This window comes from Oryzias melastigma, linkage group LG2 (assembly GCF_002922805.2).
Source record: "Oryzias melastigma strain HK-1 linkage group LG2, ASM292280v2, whole genome shotgun sequence".
NCBI lineage: Eukaryota > Metazoa > Chordata > Actinopteri > Beloniformes > Adrianichthyidae > Oryzias > Oryzias melastigma.
The window spans coordinates 1,304,464-1,323,216 of NC_050513.1; the positions used below are offsets into that span (position 1 = coordinate 1,304,464).

General features: G+C 40.9%; 2 protein-coding genes across 2 annotated transcripts; both read left to right on the forward strand.

The window, feature by feature from the left end:
• The first annotated feature begins 12,712 nt into the window (after window positions 1-12,712).
• Window positions 12,713-16,849, forward strand: LOC112159934. Its single transcript, XM_036216408.1, has 6 exons — window positions 12,713-12,812; window positions 14,443-14,582; window positions 14,671-14,946; window positions 15,060-15,153; window positions 15,232-15,299; window positions 15,395-16,849. The coding sequence occupies exons 1-6, from the start codon at window positions 12,713-12,715 to the stop codon at window positions 15,668-15,670; spliced, it is 954 nt and encodes a 317-aa protein (XP_036072301.1). The 3' UTR covers window positions 15,671-16,849.
• On the forward strand, window positions 16,382-18,623 carry LOC118599961. Its single transcript, XM_036216417.1, has 4 exons — window positions 16,382-16,452; window positions 16,544-16,609; window positions 16,910-18,544; window positions 18,576-18,623. Exons 2-4 carry the CDS (start codon window positions 16,589-16,591, stop codon window positions 18,621-18,623), a joined length of 1,704 nt encoding a protein of 567 aa, XP_036072310.1. The 5' UTR covers window positions 16,382-16,452; window positions 16,544-16,588.
• The last annotated feature ends 130 nt before the right edge of the window (window positions 18,624-18,753 follow it).

Here is an 18,753-nt window from a genome sequence, read left to right on the forward strand (position 1 = left end):
GGGAAAACTACAAGCATGGGGGGCACCAAACCTGGCTCATCCAAAACTCAACAAACAGAGCTTCGAGTTGATGCGTCAACCAGGTCTGTACTGCGAAGCATCGCGAGTCTCTGGATACAGCCGAAACAAATTTTCAAAACTCACACACTGACAGCATGCAGCTCTCACCCGTCGCCATGGAGATGAAGCACTCACAGCGTCATAGGAGGATAACGCAGTGCTATGATGGGCCGTCCTGCACACAGCACACCACAGCACAGCCGAAAGAGCAACATTTAGCACCCACAGCGCTCCTGACCCGCCCCAAAGCACAGAACTCCACTCACTGCAGCTCTGCCTGTCATCCCACAGTGATCCACAGCGGGACCCCTGACAGCCCGCAGGAGCTTCGCGGAGCTCCACACGGGTCCAGATCATTCGAGAGCACCAGTGCTTTAAGTGGACAACAAGAAGTGGAGGTGCTCTGTGTATCAGAAGTCGAAACATAAAATAGAATATTGAATGTAAATATTAATCGATGAAAAGAAGTCCTTTTTTAACGTGTCTTAATATGAAATAAGAAAGAGGGAGCTCAAGTCTAGTCTCAAAATAAATGTAGTCAAACACCAACATGTGTTTGTAAAATTATTTCAATGGTTGTAGAATTATAAGATTCATTTTCAGTTTGATGTAATAATAGACAAACAGGCAACTAACAACACTATAAAAAAAGTGCAACATTTTCTTAAGCTTTAAAAACTAAGTGATGCTGTCATTAAATGAAATGTGCTGATCAAAATAATGTTCAAAATATACATCAAAATACATTAATTTACTTTCACATTTGTTCTTGAAAAGTGCATAGAACATGCTTAGAAAATACATTTCTTATGTCCTCAAACTACACCATGTATATGAACAATAAACTAGACCTGCCAAATAAAAAATAGTAAATACAAAAAAGCAAAACATTATTCTTCTTGGTCCTTTCTTTAGAAAAGGCCCCAGCAGCTCTTGGGGTCCCCTTTTTTTGCACTTGGTGCTTCACAAGATGTACAAGTTGTGCTTCTTCTGCCTGTTGCCAGCCATGATCTGACATAAAATTGAGCATCAAACTGTCCCAAGGGTGGTCCATTTCATTTCACAAACATCAAGTTTGACAACCTCTTGCTATCGAGCGAATTTCTGTATCAGTGAGGATGTCATTCATTGAACTGAAAGCTCGCTCACATTCACTTGTTGAAACTGCAATAGTGTGGACGGCTTTCAGAAGAGGCTCCAGGGCTGCTGGTGTCTTGGAAGCATTTCTGTCTTTGTACTCCCTAAATCCTGAAACACTTTCCCTTTCCTCAATTTGGAGTCTCTCACATGAACGTCTGACCTCTGCATCTCCATGCTGAATATTTAGGTTTGTCGGCCAAGTGTCAGACTGGAGGACCTGAATGTCTTTGAGGAAGGAACTGTCTTTATTTTCAGATGAGGTTGTGCTGACATGTGAGGAACTTGTTGGAGTCATCCAGCACCTCACATTTTCGGCCAGGCTACCAAAGAACTGTCCAGGATTTACTTTTGGAACTCTTGGATTTTCATGCAGCTGGACATTTCCAAAGATTTTCTTCTTTTCTGCTTCAACTGCAGTTTGTGTTTGTGGGCCAGGTGTGGATACCGTTGACTCGAAGACACGGATTTGCCGATCCAGCAACCTGTTGGCTTGATCCAATGTCATGTCGCGTCTCTGAAGCATTCTTGACTTCACTTTATGTTGAGGTAGAATGATTTATGAGACGCTTTTCATTCACATTAAACTTTTTTATACCATGGTCTGGGTGAATACTCGATTCTGATTGGCTGCTGGGTGTGCATTAAAAACTGATAATGCACAGTAATAACGCACACCTAAAAAAGAAGTTCCGGTCACACAGACCAAACGTTCGATATCACTGCGCAGGCTTCTTTAAAACACGTTTTCCTTCATTGTCTGGACAAAACAAGCAGTAATTGATGAACTTTCTCTCTGAACTGATGCTTTATTCAACTTATTGTAGCGACCAGCATTTATATTCCTCTCCTTTTGTAAGGTAAATTAATATTGACAAATTAGTTATTCTCCTTCTAATAAAACACCACTCGACATGAAAGGTGTAGTCTTCTGTTTCACCACAAGAGGGAGTTTCTCATTTTAGAGCAGCTCAGAAGAACGAACCTGCCGTGAAATGAAACACAGACAGAAGCTGAATATGTTCTAGCTGCTCACTGAAGGATTAACGTCAGAAAAAGAAGAAAAATATTCTAATTTGTCCGGGTCTTTCTTTCAAAACAGCGACACTTTACCGCTGCAGCTGAGGTCTGTAACGGCTTCCGGCTTCATGCCGTGTTCCATGTCACCGTGACAACAAACCGCATCACGGATCAAATAGTCCACTTTTTTGTGAAAAAATGAGCTAAACCAAAGAAATAACAAGAATAAAGTACTAAATATTGATTAAATGTTTATTTATTTTGTAAATGACCATGGTATAAGCGGGATAATACCCTCCGAAGAGTGCATTATGAGAAATTAACGCACTTCACGGAGGCAACCGTCCTCCGCTTCGCGTCGGACGGTTTAGGCCTCCGCGTCGTGCGTTAATTTCTCATAATGCACACTTCGTCGGGTATTATCCCTTACATATTTGTCAGTGAATCCACACATTTTGATTCAAAAGGTAAACAGTAAATAAACACAAACAGTGCTAGATAGCATGTGGCTGGTGGTTTTATATGTATATATATATATTTATCTATATCTGAAGCATTCTTGAGAGGTCACTGAGTTCTGTGAGAGCATATAATGGATTATTTTTAGTACAATTTGGAATGCATGTTCTATTCAAATATACCATTATGTTCTGCGTTCTGATTGGCTGGTGACCTTGTCAATCAATCTCTTCTGTTACGCATTTCCTGTACAGAATGTACCAATATTTCCAAAATTAACCAAATCCTTGATTGTGATCAAATCTTTGATTTTATTCTAAAATACTTGGACTTATTTTTCTGAACTCTGAGAGTTTAAACAACAAAACGTGTAAAAATTAAGCCACTAATCTCTGGGTGCCAACACTTCATCTTCTATTTACTTTTTAAAGGTAAAGAAAAATAAGGCACATTTCAATAAGGGAAAGTAATTAGCCTGAATAAAAGTGTGAAAAGACGGTATGTGCGTGCTCTTACCAGGACGTGTTCCCAGTTCTGCATGAGGAAGACGTCTGGCTGATCCACCACCAGCAGCTCCATGGATGACAGAAAGTGTGAGTGGCTTCTTTTGTCCTTCTGCTCCCGGAACGGCGTGCAGCCTCAGTGGAGATGAGATGATGATGTCATAGAGCCGTATGTTGTTTCTCACAGTGGAGACCCCTGCAAACCTGAGTCCCAACAGCAAGACGTTAGTGAGGTTACAGTGGATTCCAAAGAATTCAGTCCACCTCACTGCTTCTACATTTTATTAGGTCACAGCCTTATTTCAAAACAGATTCAGTTTTCTTCCTGAAAACATATTAAAAAAAAAAAAAAAAACGTAATGAAAACCTAAATTGTGACTTGAAAACTGTGAATGGAATCATGGCTTGACTGAATGGTTACATCCCTACTGCCAAAGGTTCAGGAATTATTGAGCTAAGGCTGTGAATACTTATGCACAGATCATTTTTCAGATCATTTTTTATTTATCAGAGATTTGCAACAATTTCAAAAGAACTTCTTTCATGTTGTCATTATGTTTTTAAAGGTTTTTTCAGGAAGAAAACGGATTGAATCCATTTTGAAATAAGGCTGTGACATAATAATACGTGGAAGAAGTGAGACCCTGAATACGTTCTGGATCCTCTGTACAGTTTAAGGAGGGAATCAGAAGTGCACTCATATCTTGAAGTGGTCGTTTACATCACCAGCAAAGATGGTGATGTGGTGATCATCAGGTCTGCATAGGTTCAACAGCTTTTGGTCTGCATCCCGGCCAAACTCCTCTTTGAAGTTCTTCTTGTTGCTCCCAACAACCTCTTGCCTTTGGCCTCCAGCAAAATGATGAGGATGAGAAGGATATGAAGAGGAAGGAGAATCAGGACCTGATACAGTGATCTCAGTCATTACCATTACAGTAGATGAGCACAAGAAATATCTGACTGCACATGCTGCTTCTTCTGTTAGAAAACAAATTTGCTGACAAAATAATTTGGAAAGTCAATCTGAAGTATCAGACCAAATACATACAAGTGAGTCTTGTTGAAATGTAGCTTATCAATTTTAAGTTTAAAGATCTCAGATCATTTAGCACAGAAGATTTGTAAGTCTGTGTAACAAATCTCCAGTTTTTCCTCCTTTTAAGTCCTACACTGATTATCTTTTGATGGATTTTAAAAACATTCCCAATGCTCTTTGAATTATGATTATGATGTTTTCAGCCAAAATATTAAAAAAGAACTGCAGTTTGCAAAGACATGGATGTACATGCATCCAGAACTGCTGGATTTGCTCTGGGTTACCTCAGACCTGCTCAGTCCCTGTTCTCTGTGTTGTTCCTGGAACTCAGCTGCAGATGTTCTTCTCTGCTCCTTCAGCTGGGCATTTTGTGACAGTACTTGAGAGTTGGCCTTCAGGACGTGGTTGAGCATGTGGAGGCAGTAGCATTGCAGACCTGAGGGCCCAGCTTAAGTAGACCTCTCTCTGAGTAACCCAAATCCTTGGAGGAGGCCATGAGGGTCGGTAACTCCAGCTGGAGAGGGCTGATCTCCTCAGGTGTTACTTTTGGATCACACATGGCCAGACTTCTCAAGGAAAGAGGTGCAGAGGAGCGTTCCCATCCTTGGTAACTAATTTGAAAGAAAAAGGACAGAAACTGTAAGAAGAGTTAAGTGAATGAGTACATTATTTTACAACAAAATGACTCATTCCATACCATAGTTTGACTTTTCATTAGCTGCCAGTGTTACGGCTATGGCCGTATTTGGTTTTGTATTTTCTTTTGGTTCTGTGGATTTTTGTCAGAGTGGGACATCCTTGTGTTTTGTGGATCTTTGTGTGTTTTTTCTGTCTTGATTTCTTTCAGGTGTGGTGCTGGAGGCGTGGCTCCCCATTGGTCAGACCTGAAGGAGGGGAGCCTTCAAAAGCCCCATTTGGACCTCCAGACCAGGGGAAGGGAGCTGGGCTGCAACCTGTCTCCACTGCAGCTCAGTGAACTTCTCCACCTGTTTTAGTTTGTGTGCACTTTGTAGTTTCTTTGGTGTTTTGTGTTAGGTCCCACTCTGTGTTCTGTGTTTAGTGTTGGTTTAAGTTAAGTGAAGCTGTAGGGGTGAACTGCCATTTTATTTAGTAAATGTTTTCTCCTGTTTCTGTTAGTCCAGGGAGGTTAGTGTTTGTCATCATTTTACTGTTTCTTTTGCAGGTAAGCTCCCTGGGTTGAGTTAGTTGGGGTTTTGTTTGTTGTTTTGGCCTTGGTTCACCCTGAAGCCTTTTGCTTCACTTTTAGTTATTACTTTGGTGGTTTTGGTCTTTGTAAATAAATTTGTTAACTTTTTATGGAGACTTTTGTTGTGTTTTTGTTAAACACTTATTTAATTTACCTTTGTTAGGCCCTGTACCCCTAGACCATTGGGGCGTAACATAAATTGGGGGCTCGTCCGGGATCTAAATCCACCCAGATCCCCTGTTTTTTTTTTTTAATTTTGTGAAATTCATTTGTACTTGGATTTGTTTGGTTAACAGTTTTTCTTTATGGTTCATTTTGTAAAATTTACATTCGGTGAAGTCGGGGACTTCTTTTGCTGTTCAATCTGAGAGCATTTTGTATTGGAGCAGGAAGTGAGTACCTTCAGGTTGACCTCAACTGGTTGGAATCAGTTGGTGGTGGTGTAGGCGACGGTGTGGGAGTGGAGGCTGCTGCAGTGTTGCCGATGCCACTAACCCCAATCGGGCGGAGGCAGGAGTAGAGGCTCCTGCAGCCGTAGCCGGAAAGGGGCAAACCCAACTTTATTGTTCCAGACCAGGGCTGCCTTGGAGGTTGTGATGCTACTTCCTTTCTCATCAAACATTAGTAAGTATTCATTTGGTTTGTCTGTTTTCGAGAATCTGGAGGATTCTTATTTGGTGTAGTGTGGCCTCTTTGCCAAATCAAATAACATGTGTGGAGTTGAGACTCTAAATTTCAGTTACCTGCTCTCCTATTTTCATTCAAACCAGGAAAATTTTACTAGTATAGTATTTTTCAATACATTCGTGAAGCTGTTGCCTAAAGCATGGAGCTGGGCTTTGAGGAAAGAAAACCTGTTGGCCAAACTTATTTTGTAGTTTGTTGGAGCACACTTTGTTTTGCTAGTTGTGTTATGCTAGCATTTGGTTTGTTTTTGTGGCTAGCACTCTAGCACTTTTTTTGTGTGTCTCTATGTAAGCACCCTCTTGGGGAAAACCGCTTTTAGGGAAAGGGGTTTTATTTTAAGTAGGGGGGTATTACGGCTGTGGCCGTATTTGGTTTTGTATTTTCTTTTGGTTCTGTGGATTTTTGTCAGAGTGGGACATCCGGGTTTTTTGTGGATCTTTGTGTTTTTTCTGTCTTGATTTCTTTCAGGTGTGGTGCTGGAGGCGTGGCTCCCCATTGGTCAGACCTGAAGGAGGGGAGCCTTCAAAAGCCCCATTTGGACCTCCAGACCAGGGGAAGGGAGCTGGGCTGCAACATGTCTCCACTGCAGCTCAGTGATCTTCTCCACCTGTTTTAGTTTGTGTGCACTTTGTAGTTTCTTTGGTGTTTTGTGCTAGGTCCCACTCTGTGTTCTGTGTTTAGTGTTGGTTTAAGTTAAGTGAAGCTGTAGGGGTGAACTGCCATTTTATTTAGTAAAGGTTTTCTCCTGTTTCTGTTAGTCCAGGGAGGTTAGTGTTTGTCATCATTTTACTGTTTCTGTTTGTTGTTTTGGCCTTGGTTCACCCTGAAGCCTTTTGCTTCACTTTTAGTTATTACTTTGGTGGTTTTGGTCTTTGTAAATAAATTTGTTAACTTTTTATGGAGACTTTTGTTGTGTTTTTGTTAAACACTTATTTAATTTACCTTTATGTTAGGCCCCGCACCCCTAGACCATTGGGGCGTAACAGCCAGATGTTGTCTTCTCCACGACTTCTTATATCTGTAGAAAAGAGTCAAAATTTGTAGTTTTAACAGAAAAATTATCCTCCACATAAAAAATAGATTGTTATTAGGGATATAACGGTTCCATGTCACAACGATTCCCTTCATATTGTAACAGTGCAGGTGAAGTTTTCCAGATTCATTGTATTTCTTCAAGATAATAAATAAAACATGTGTACAAACAGGTAAACAACAATGAATGTCAACTCCATTCACATTTTAGTGTTTTTCCACATCAGAATAATCCAAAGTGAACATTGCTAGAACATTCTACCACTCTGTATGGTGACATGACTGCTGAATTCAAAGTGTTTCTCCACATTGGACTGTAAAGGTGCATTCACAACAAACACGATTCATGCAACAAATTAATGTGCTCTGCAGAACACAGAATGTTCTGGGCTGGGAAGCTCATGCAGACATAAAAGCGTTTCTCTTCAGAGGACATGTGGGGCCCGTTTCAAGAAGCAGGTTCAACAAATTTAGAGTTCGAACCTGAACTTAGAGTCACTGGACTCAAAATTCCCAAACTCAGGGTTTTCGGTTCCAGAACAGCTGAAAATGTTTGATTCAATCAACTTGAAGTTGTCAGAACCAGAATCAGGTGTGAGCGTCGCGACCATAAAAAGCCCTGATCAATGGAGCAAAGACAGCATGATTCACCATGGCAACGGGAACAAACATCTGAGTTACGCACTTCCGGCGACGGAAATTGATAAGTTCCTGCAAGCATATGCAGACTATAGAGAACATTTTCTGCAAGAAAAGCAACACAGCTGCAGCGGTAGAACAGAGAGAAAATATCTGCAGTTATTTGAATCATTTCTAATAATGAATAAATAATGTCAGGAAGGTTATTTTGTCACTTGTTGAGTAAGGAGTGGTTTTTGATCTGTTACCAATCTAATAAGTAATCTCCGTGATCGTAACCCCCCACCTACACACACAGATATCACTGCACGCTAAAAAGAAACTGTAGCTGCCTGGCATATGTTAAAAAGTATTTATTTAATTTTACTTCTCAAGACTTAAAAATTATTCGCCAATTTTTTTAAACATAAAAATAACTTTCCGTGGCCGGGAGTCGAACTCGCTACCAATGCAATGGGAGGCAGCGTTGCTGTCAATTGAGCTAATGTCCGACGCAATACTTGGACGGAGGACAAGTCCAAATCGTTGTCCGGTGTGTGACATTCCTTGATTCCTATTGTTAAGGGTTTAAAATAAGGAAAAGAAAACTGTATTTTTTAATAGCGAGTCCCTGGAAAAACTAACTATTTAAAATATCGCTGAAATAAAAATGAATTGGGAAACTCCAGTCAGTCGACTCGTGCCCTCCAAATCCTCTACCGACGTAAATAACATTTCCTCTGGATTAATCAGCCTCCTCTCTACGTGATCCTCTATGAATGAACATGTCATTTTGGTTTCTGAGTGGTGAAAACGTGACGTCTCTAATGTGAATGTTCTCTAAATGTTAATGAGGAACTCATATTTGATCATCTTTCACTTTAAAAAGGGGCGGAGACCGCAGAGAACTCTAAGTTTCCTGAAGAAAACCTGCTACCGACCAGGTTTCGTTCACAGACTCAGTTACCATAGTGATTGATTCTGAGTTCAGCTTAACCTGCTTCTTGGAACGGGCTTGGTTTCGCCCACTTTCACGGGTTTGAGTTATCCCTCTTTCTGAAACCGAAAACTCAGAGTTTTGCCGAATTTGGAGTTCACGAACTCAGAGTTCCAACAAAACCTGCTTTTTGAAACGGGCCCGTGGTCTGTTGGACAGAATAGAGACACGATACACGTGCTGTTGGTAAAATCACAACAATAGAATTTATTCTTCTACAATTAGCAATGTCAACAAATCTCCAATATTCACATAAAATGACCTCAAACATTTATGAACAAATTACATATTTTATTCATAACTGATCAGTCCTTTCAGCATTATTTCTCTGATTCTGTCAACAATATACTGTCATTTTTGTTCTTTATTCTCAGTGCAGACTAAAATAAACAAATATGTTTTTATAGTCTTTCTAGCTCTGTATTTTAACCAACATGTTAATGTGGTCATATCTGTTATGCTTTGTTAAAGGGTTAGTAATGGGGTTGTGGGTCATTTTCGGTGTTAACTGTATTTCGCCTTATATTTACCATTTCCAAATGTTTTGGCGTGTTTTGAGCAAGAAATATTGAAATAAAACAGCATTTTTTAGGCCAAATTTGGCAAGCCTGTCTCTTCCGGGTGAAAAGCTCCGTTTTGGTCACGTGGTGCGTGTGACGTAGCAGGGGTAAACATAGCAAGATGGCTTCTCCTTTGCGTGTCGGAGCTAGCGATAGCGACGATATTTCAAGGTCCACAATTCTGTCTTCAGACTCAGATTGTGGAAACATTTGTTCTGAAAGTGACGCTGATTCAGAGGCGCCGGGTGTTTGTGGTTTGAGGACTGTAAAGCCCTATCAATTTGAGCCGGCAGCGCGGAAAGTAAGAGCTCACAGTCTGGCAAATTACAAATTACATACTTAGCCTAAAAGATGACAATGTTCTGCTTATTTTTATTTTGCTTTTTTATACGTTTTAGTTGGAAGAATGATCAGAAGTGATACTGAAATATAATACTTCACTTACATGTCCTTTGAATGTAATGGTAATTTATACTGCTGCTTAAATGTAGCACATTTTAAAATAGTTTACAGCAAATGAGTCAGAATTATAGGTTTTAAAATAACCTACTACCTAATAAGATGGACAATAAACATTTGAACTCTTCCAAATTTAATACTTTGAAGTGTTCTGAATTGTAAAATCTTTTATTAAAGCTTAACAATGAGAATAAATGGTAAGTCGGATGATATTCAGAGGTCTCCAGTTAAAAAAAAACATTTATTTTTTTCTTACAAAGTAGGGTTAAAATGTACTGTCCATTCATCTAGCTGTATTTTTACATTGAATGTCTTTGGTTATGCTTTAAAATGCCACAAAATCCTAATTTTAAATACAATATAACTATTATTTATGCTTTAAACCCTTTACATTGTGGATGCTCCCTCATGCATTACATGAGGGAGCATCCATTTTGTGAAGTTTACATGCTAAAGGATTTTTAAAGGAAATAATGGTGCTAAATTTTTCACATTAAATCATTACAATTTTTCTAAAAAATCTCACAGATGCCCTTTTTTTTAATAACAAAGCAATGCTGAGTTAAAGTGTGTTTAAAGTCTAATGGAGGAAAGAAATTGGTCTGGTTCTCGTATTTTTTTTTTTTTTCAAATGCAACAGAAAGGGGGCGGTGACCAGGAGTGGCTGCCTGTGATTGGCTGAGGCTGCATCACCCATCTCATGACGAAGCTTCTCGGCCTCTTCTCGCTGTTTGCTTTGGAGGAACCGGACGGTTTTTTCCAGACTTCTGTGAGAAAGGATTTTCCTTGGATTTGAATCGAGAGAAGCGGCTGTTTTTCCCATCCGAGGATTTCTTCTGCCTGGAGGACACTCGGACCAAACAGGATATACTTTTATCTTTGTTTTAAATCCGTGAGTAGTCCCATCCCCCATCTGTAGGAGCCACGTCCCGGAGTGAACATCTAGCCGTCGAGGTAAGTATTTTGTTTTGTCTAAAAACTCAAAAGTATTTCGTAAAACAATGTTTGTGCTTGTTGATACTCGTGCTATTGTTAAAGTAAGTGTTACATTTGTCGAATTGACGTTGATTTTCATCTGAGTTTGCTTCGTGGTGGATTAGCTTAACATCAAAGGGCTGTGCCGTCTTTCTGTGAAGCTAGTTAGCTTAAGCCAAGAGTTTGACAGAGGAATCTGCTTAAAGTCCAGCTTTGTTGTTCTTGCTGTGTTTTCCTGCGGGCTGTACACTGGATGTGATTATTTAGGCTCGTTTTGCTTGGTGAACATGGATTTGAAATGGGTTAGCAGAAGGGTGCTCTGTGGCTACCGAGCATGCTAACCGTCCTGGGAGGGGATGGGGTGTTCAGATTACACTGGGCCATCTTGTTAGCTTTTGTTGTATTTATGTCACGTTTTTCTTTCAGTGTTCAGCGCTTTTTTTGTTTCTTGTTTGTCCGTTTTTTAATCATTATTTAAAAGTACAGCAATAAAATGAGAGATCAGCTCTGATCCAGAAATAAGCTCTGTTTGTGTGGATTCCTTATTTTGAAGCTGAATATTGGGATGTGAGAATGTTTTAACCTAATTAGGTAGATAATAATGGCAATGTTGGCTACTTTTTAGAATGTAAACTTTGTGATTATTAGTTGTTTGTGAACAAAATGGCTGCATGGTGGTTAACTCTGGAAGTGGACAAAATAGTTGCGTTTGCATTTTCTCTCTGTGCATGTGTGGGTTTTCTCCAGCTTCCCAATGTTCAAAATCATGTTTCATGGGTTAACTGGTGTCTGTAAATTGTCCCTGGGTGTCAGTTTTTGAGGCTTTTGACAGACTTGCAACCTGCAGAGGGCATACTGCTGCTATGTGAGAGTTTTTATGTGTTGTGTTGATTTATGTTCATCTATTTTAGACACTTGTGCACATGTCAAAATTATGGTTTTTATTATAACAAATCATCCCTGGGCCACAACGATATGTTTTTATATCAGAATCCTATTGCTTTTATTGTAACTGTGAAATTTAGCGCAAATGAGTACTCTGGCAAATGCTTTTTTCTTTTTGTCTTTCTGTCATTGACTTTATTTAATGCTGACTCTTACATGTACTATTTTATTATATTAATTTAAAATTAGGGACTTTTAATATGCTTTTTCCTGGGAGCTGGGGCTTTATTTCAATTGAAGGGTAATTTGGACAAACGGTCACTAAAAACATTATTATAATAAAGGCACAGTCAGAAGATTGTCTCACTTAAAGCTGCAGCTTTGTTTGTTTACAACATGCATGTCAAAATGATTAATTACAATCAAGCATGTGGCGTGCGTTAACGTTTGTTATAAGGCTATATAGAGAAAATGAACTCTCTTATTTGTGGGCGCATAATATTTGAATTGGCCATAAATAAGGATTTGTGAATGTGTATTCTTGCTTTGTACGTGCATAATTTAGGTTTTGTGCAGAACTTTGGATTTGTGTGTGCATATTCTTGATTTGTAACTGGCAAGTTTTGTGCAATTTTATAAAAATATTAAATATAAAATAAAATGTAAGTTATGTAAGTTTCAATCGTATTTTGTATTTCTTTAATTTTTCATTTTTTTTTCCTATGCACAAAACATATTTTGAGTAAAAAGTCAAGAATATTCACGCACAAATCCAAAGTTATGCACAAATCCTAAATTACGCATGCATAAATCGAGAATTATGCACCCACAAATTGGAGTGATTCTATTTTCTCTCCATGGTTGTGAGTTATTGTACAAAATTATGTTCTGCTGTCTTTGTTGTGTTTAAAAGCTTTTTTTGATACAGTCTAAACATCCCCGCCCTGCTTCCTTTGTGAGTACTTGGATCTGACACAATGGAGGCATTATTATGCACCTGCCTGATTATTTTTTATGCTAAATTTTTTCTTTTCTTTTCTTTCTTTTTTTTGTATGTGTTTATGATCTTTTTTGCAGATGGCGAGGGGCAAGGCGCACCGCAGGAACCGGGCCGGGAACTTCCGCCCCATGGACCGGTCCCCCATCAGCCATCCAAGCCCGAGTGCTCCGAGCTCTCGTAAGTGACCACTGCTTTTCATTGTGCTCCCAAATCTATTCTGAGATCATGCTAGGGCTGGGCGATATGACAATAAAAAACCGTCTTACGATCTTCAAGGCTGACGATCTGTCATTTTTGAGAGATCATTAGATCGCGATCTTATACGAAAGGCTGCAAGAGCGAGAAGGCAAAAGCTTGTTGACAGCTGTGACTTTAAACCCAAGCTGCTGCTGCTCCTCCTCCCCGGTGTGTTTTTCTTGTTTGGAAGTCACGTGACACACGACGTGACAGAGTCACGTGCGCCGTCATTATGGATCGAGTCTTCTCGAGTAATGAATGACGGAGGTCCGGAAAAGTAACAAAAGGAGACGCAGTGTTTTGCAATCGACTTCAAAAACCTCGACAACAAAATAATCCGATGGAGAGGAATTTTTAATAGAGAGAAATCAGGCTGGGAACCGTGAACTGTGTGCTAAAGTGGGTGCTAGCAACTCATGAGAGACATGCTAGTTTGGTTCATCGATGTTTTTATTAATATTTCGTGTTTTTAAACATGGCGGATGTTAATCGCACGTATTTGCGTTCAACCTGCACAAAAACTGATGGTAATTCATGTAGGAAACACGTAAAATGTTCTGTCAAGATGCACGATGCTGCATTGTTTTGCTAGCTCTTTGCGTAGCTTTTGCTAGCTACTGTAAGAGCCTAAATCTTATCGTCAGTCGCACTCCCCCCCTTTGTAAGAAGTGTAAGTGAGTTTGCACATAGTTTTCTTAATCCGTGGCGTCACTGTTGAGCTGTTTTCTTAGTCGCGCGGACCGAACAAAGGCCCAGCAAGAATAAACAGCGCTAATGCTAACGCTAGCTTTCTGCTCAGTGACATAAACACAGCAGAGAGCAGATGTTAGTGCAGGAGCTGTGGATGTAAACTTTTTAAAACTGCCACATTTACTGCTATTATCTCGGTGTTTTGAATCTTAACAGTTTGGCAGATGTATTTGATGTTATCATCCAAGTTTAAAAATGTTTTTTTGTATCAGTTAAAGATGCTAGCTGGAGCCTTTTTCTCAAAGTACAATGAAATCGTCTATTTGAAGGTAAATTCTAAAGAAATTGAGATTTATTTACCATGTATGTGATCCAAAAAAAAATAATAAAAGTTTCAGTTTCATTTGAAAATGTGGTAAAGGGTGTTTTTTTTTAAATTATTTTTTTTATTATTTAGCACTTTGAGCTGTTTTTAATAGGGAAATGACTTTACTAAACTTTATTAGTCATTCATGCTATAAACTTCATTAATCTCCCTCATTTCTGGTCTTGGGTGACAATCATTTACAAGCTCTGTTTTATGGATTTTAGCACAAATGCAAAATTAAAACTCACTGATATTTAGAAGCTGTTCATTTGACAGCAATGCATTACCTGTAGCAGTAGAAGGTGCAAATCTTGCAATAGTTACAGATTAATCCTAATGGATAATAACTATTTAATTCGAATAAATAAAAATATTTGTTAAAAATTGGGTTTACTTCTTTCAACTAAAATCATTATAATTAAATTTTTGTCAATTTGAATTTATTTTTAAAAATCGTGATTTTATTTTTTTGCCATATCGCCAAGCCCTAGATCATGCATGCATTTGTGATATAAATCGTGACATGTCTGCTGCTTTTGTGTTTCCCAGGCTCCGGCACTGGGATTAGGCATCCCGTACGGAGATGGCCCGTCTCTGCTGCCACCGGGAAGTCCCACAAATGCCTTGTTCCACCTGAGTCTCCCGGGGAGAAGGTAAAAAATCTGTGACATACGGTTACTCGGTGTACTCGCGATCGTGGACATCTGTTATTGCAATAACAACAACTGTGTGTTGTTTCAGTTCGTCCTGGTGGTTGGAGACTCCCACCTTCGTGCCCTGGTGGACGGGATCGTCCGGATGCCTGCGGGTGGGGGCGTGACCTTCGGGTTCATGTCCACACCTGGCGCCAGTGCAGCGGAGCTGTACACCGAGGTCAGTCACGCGAACATTTCTCGCACCCCCGATCTTGTGTGTCTTCTCGCCCCCAGCAACAACCTGACGGCGAGCCGGACCCTTCCTGAGGCGGCCCAGGACTTCCGGCAGCTCCTGACCCTGCTCCAGTCCAAGTGGTCCAAGGTTAGTGTGTTTTTAACACTGCATGATAAAGAGACTCATCTGAAGGGGAGGCTGCACCACAAAGTGTGAGCACTCCAGCCAACTCTGGTTTGTTTGTGGGACTGTTTTCCCAGCTCTTCGTCCTGGACTTCCCGCCCCGCCTGACCGTGCCCGAGGACCTGCAGACCTTCCTGCGCCAGGACTTCCACAGGGTGGCGGCACAGATGGGTATAGTACCAATTTATTTTGTGTTTTTAATCTAGATTATTCCGTGTGGGAACATTTCACTAACTCACTCCTCTGCAGGCATTAAGTACCTTTCTGTTGCTGAGCACTTCAGCTTGGACCGCTTGGCCTTGTGGGCCCGCGATGGGGTAAGTTGACAACACTGGTTGTATTTGATGCTGACAGCCTTTCTCAGCACAATAAACCTCAAAGCAATTTTTTTTGGTTTTTTAATGTGCCCCAGGTCCACCTGAGTGATGATGGAGGGATGGTCGTGCTGGCTTCCCTGCTCTGGGAGTTCGCCTCCCAGCAGCTGGTGGAGCCAGTCGTCCAGGCGCCTCCTCCTGCGTCGCCCCGGCCTGCCGCCCGGCGAGTCACTCCTAAGGTGGTTGTGAGTGGGCACTCTGTGTCACCTCGTCCAACCAACCCTTTTGAGTGGACTTGCAAGGTTAGTAACCCTAAGGTATGGATCAGCTCATTTCATACAAATGAAATCGTTTTGTCTGTTTTAAACTTGTGAATGTGTTCAAGGTGATCGCAGTTTCCTGAAGCCCAGACCAGAAGCAGAACGTGCAGTGCAGGTCGGTGGTCCAGCAGAAGAGTCTGGTAAAAGTGTCTAACAAAGTTTCTCTTTTTTCTCCCCTCTTTTTCTCTACAGAAAGCCAGTCCTTCGGGTGCTGACTGCTCTCCTCTGGCATCGTGGCGCGGGCGGGGATTGGAGCAGGTCAGTCATTTTAAAAAGAAGACTTAAGTGGTCATGTTTGCATTATGTCCATGTGATTAAGTGATAACTGTTTGGTTTTTTTCCCTCCACAGGCTGCTCCTATCCCGGTGTCCCCCGTGCGGTTCAGCCCCGCCATTCTGGATTTGTTGGATAAGTTTTATCCCTCAGATCTGGACTGTGCAGGAGCTGACGTGCCTGTTCCCGCTGGGAACAAGGTAACTGTTATTTCTTGATACTCACAGGTTGCACGTAATTTTTTAACGGCCTCTAAATCATTTTTGTCCTGGTATTTGTGGTTGTTTCTCAGACGTCTCGTGCCAGGCGTCGCCAGAGGTCTGTGGCTGCATCCCAGAGGGCTGCACCAAGGCTCCAGGTAAGAAGACCACACACTGTAGTGTTGTAGAGGTGTAACTTGTGACAACAACAGATGCGTTTTTTTTTTTTAATTGACACACTTGATAAAACATGACTATGTGTTTTTCTGCTTTTTTAATAAGGCGGAGGTTCCCGAGCACGTGGAGGTGAAACCCCGGCCTTCACCTGCCAGGCGTGCCAGGAGGGAGAGGGTGCCAGCCCAGGTATGACTGTGATTTTATTCTGTCAAAATGCTTCAACATGTAGTTTATAGTATAGAGTGTGATATTGAATACGTTTCATGTTTGTTTCCAGGACCATGTGGAGGTGACACCGAGGTCACCTACCAAGGACGTGGGGATGGACCGGCCTGTGGACCAGGTGAGGGGAGGGGAGGGGGGCTCAATAGTCTTTTTAGAGTGATATTCTCTTTTTTTTAAATTAAATTAACTGTTTTAATTTGTATTCCTACTTAACCTTTTGTTGTGTGCTCCCTTTAGTAAGACATGATTATTGGGCAAGTATGTTCGAAATCTAAAATTCTTTTACTGAGCATTTATGAATTTGAGTTTAGGTGTTAAAGTGCAATTATTGTTTAGGTTTTGTTATAGAAAAAGGAAATGTATGTTTTTTAATTTATTCACCAATGATAATACTGTCTTTTTTTTCCTTTTTCTAAAGGACCAGCAGCGGGGGCAGCCTGCTTCTCCAGGTAAGAAGATCAGCAAAGGTAAGAGCTGTTCTCCTTCCTGCATTTGCTGTCAGGTTCAGCCGCACACGGACCCCATCATTACTTTTGGCTTAGATGACGACTGTGAGGTGGTTCCTGCTCCTGCTAGTTCGAATTTTGTGGTTGTGTCAGACTCCAGTTCATCAGACTCCGAGGAGGGTGTCACATTTGGCTCCTCGGATGTTGAGCTGGAAACGTCTGAAGTTCAGGTTCCTGTTCCTGCTGCTGGTACGTTAAAGTTCAACAGCATCAGAGGTTCGTTTCATCAGGGAAATGAGCTGTTTGGTCAGAATGCTGGGCGGCAGTGCATGGCCATCTCTTTGGTCGCTGCTGCCAAACACACTGTTAAAAGTGTGTTTCTGTGGGACAGCAGTGACTTAGATTCTGTGCTGCTTGCTGGAGATCAGGTTTACTCTGACCTGCTGAGACAGAACAAGATCACTGACTCAGCAGGTTTTCTGAGAGTGACTGATCTGCCAGATCAAGCAGTGGTAGATGGAGTTGAGTTATCGTGTGAGTTTGGGGAAGTGGTTAGCGGCGATGTTAACGTTAATTCGGGTGTGTTAATTGACGACGGTGTGTTAGTTCCCCTGAAGGAGGGTTTAGTTCGAATGACGGCACAGTACAACACATGTCTGCTGACATTGTGTGAGAATACATGTGCCGTCATTGCTGAGAATGGGCGCTGGGCTTTAATAGACTCCCATTCTCGTGATGCTGATGGGATGAGGACTCCTGACGGGACGAGCATTGTTCGATTTTTTGATTCCGTTGGTGATATTCATGACTACCTGCAGAGGTTAGTCAAAGGAATTCAGTCAACTGTGTTCGAAATAGTTGGCGTGATTTTTTCTGCTACTGAAGCGTTTGACCCCTTCTTAGGAAGCCCTGCAGCAAGTAGCTCCCTCAAACTCTGTAAAGAGAGCCTCTTCTCTGACACTGCGATTGACAACACACAGGAATCCAAAAAGACAGCAGCTAAACGAAAAATAGGTGTAAAAAGTAATCTTCAAGGCCCATCATTTGAAGAAGGCGTTAAAAAAGCAAAATTAGATGATGTTGCTGTCGAGGAACTGGATGTAATTATTACTAGTGAGCCTGAGCAGGAAATATTTTACTTTAATCCTTTAAGTCGTGATGTTTGCCAGGCTCTGTGCTCAATTTTAGACATTGAGTTCCAAAATTTTAATGCCCCAGTGTCCTCACCCATTGGTTTATTAGGGCCACCCTGCACCAATGAAAGTATAGTGGGAGATGGGAACTGTTACTTTCGGGCCATCTCACAGGCAGTGACCAGATCTCAAAATTCCCACAGAAAAATTCGGTTAGGCGTTGTTAAACATATGGAAAACAATCCGGATCAATATAGCTGGATAATTGGACGTGAATACTCTTCTGTGGATGACTACATTAACAAATCTAGAATGCGTTTCGTTAGTGTTTGGGCGACGGAGCTTGAAATTCAAGCCACAGCCGATTTATTGGGAGTTAATGTTTTTGTTTTGTTCAACGGCAGGTGGCTTAGACACAAGTGCAATGGTAGAGAGTTATCATCAAATGGAATATATATCCAAAATTGTGGTGGCGTTCATTTTGAAAATATTCTCTGTGTCAAAGATCCACAAGAAGACCACTGTGTTGGCTGTTGCTCGTCTGCCAACATAGACTCAAAAACTTACTACATGCGTTCACATCAAAAAGGTGACATTAGCTCAGCAAAACAAAAGAGTAATTCAATAAGTGATAATGATACCAAAGGTGGACAATCCGTTTCCAAACACTTTCTATTACAAAA

What these genes read in the sequence shown, in the direction of transcription:
- LOC112159934 (XM_036216408.1), top strand. Translation starts at nt 12,713, where the DNA reads ATGGCGAGGGGCAAGGCGCACCGCAGGAACCGGGCCGGGAACTTCCGC. An exon ending in CCCGAGTGCTCCGAGCTCTC is followed by an intron (nt 12,813 to 14,442) that starts GTAAGTGACCAC and finishes CATTTGTGATAT; the next exon opens with AAATCGTGACATGTCTGCTG. An exon ending in TCCAGTCCAAGTGGTCCAAG is followed by an intron (nt 14,947 to 15,059) that starts GTTAGTGTGTTT and finishes CTGTTTTCCCAG; the next exon opens with CTCTTCGTCCTGGACTTCCC.
- LOC118599961 (XM_036216417.1), top strand. Translation starts at nt 16,589, where the DNA reads ATGGACCGGCCTGTGGACCAG. An exon ending in TGGACCGGCCTGTGGACCAG is followed by an intron (nt 16,610 to 16,909) that starts GTGAGGGGAGGG and finishes CTTTTTCTAAAG; the next exon opens with GACCAGCAGCGGGGGCAGCC. An exon ending in ATATCCAAAATTGTGGTGGC is followed by an intron (nt 18,545 to 18,575) that starts GTTCATTTTGAA and finishes TCTGTGTCAAAG; the next exon opens with ATCCACAAGAAGACCACTGT.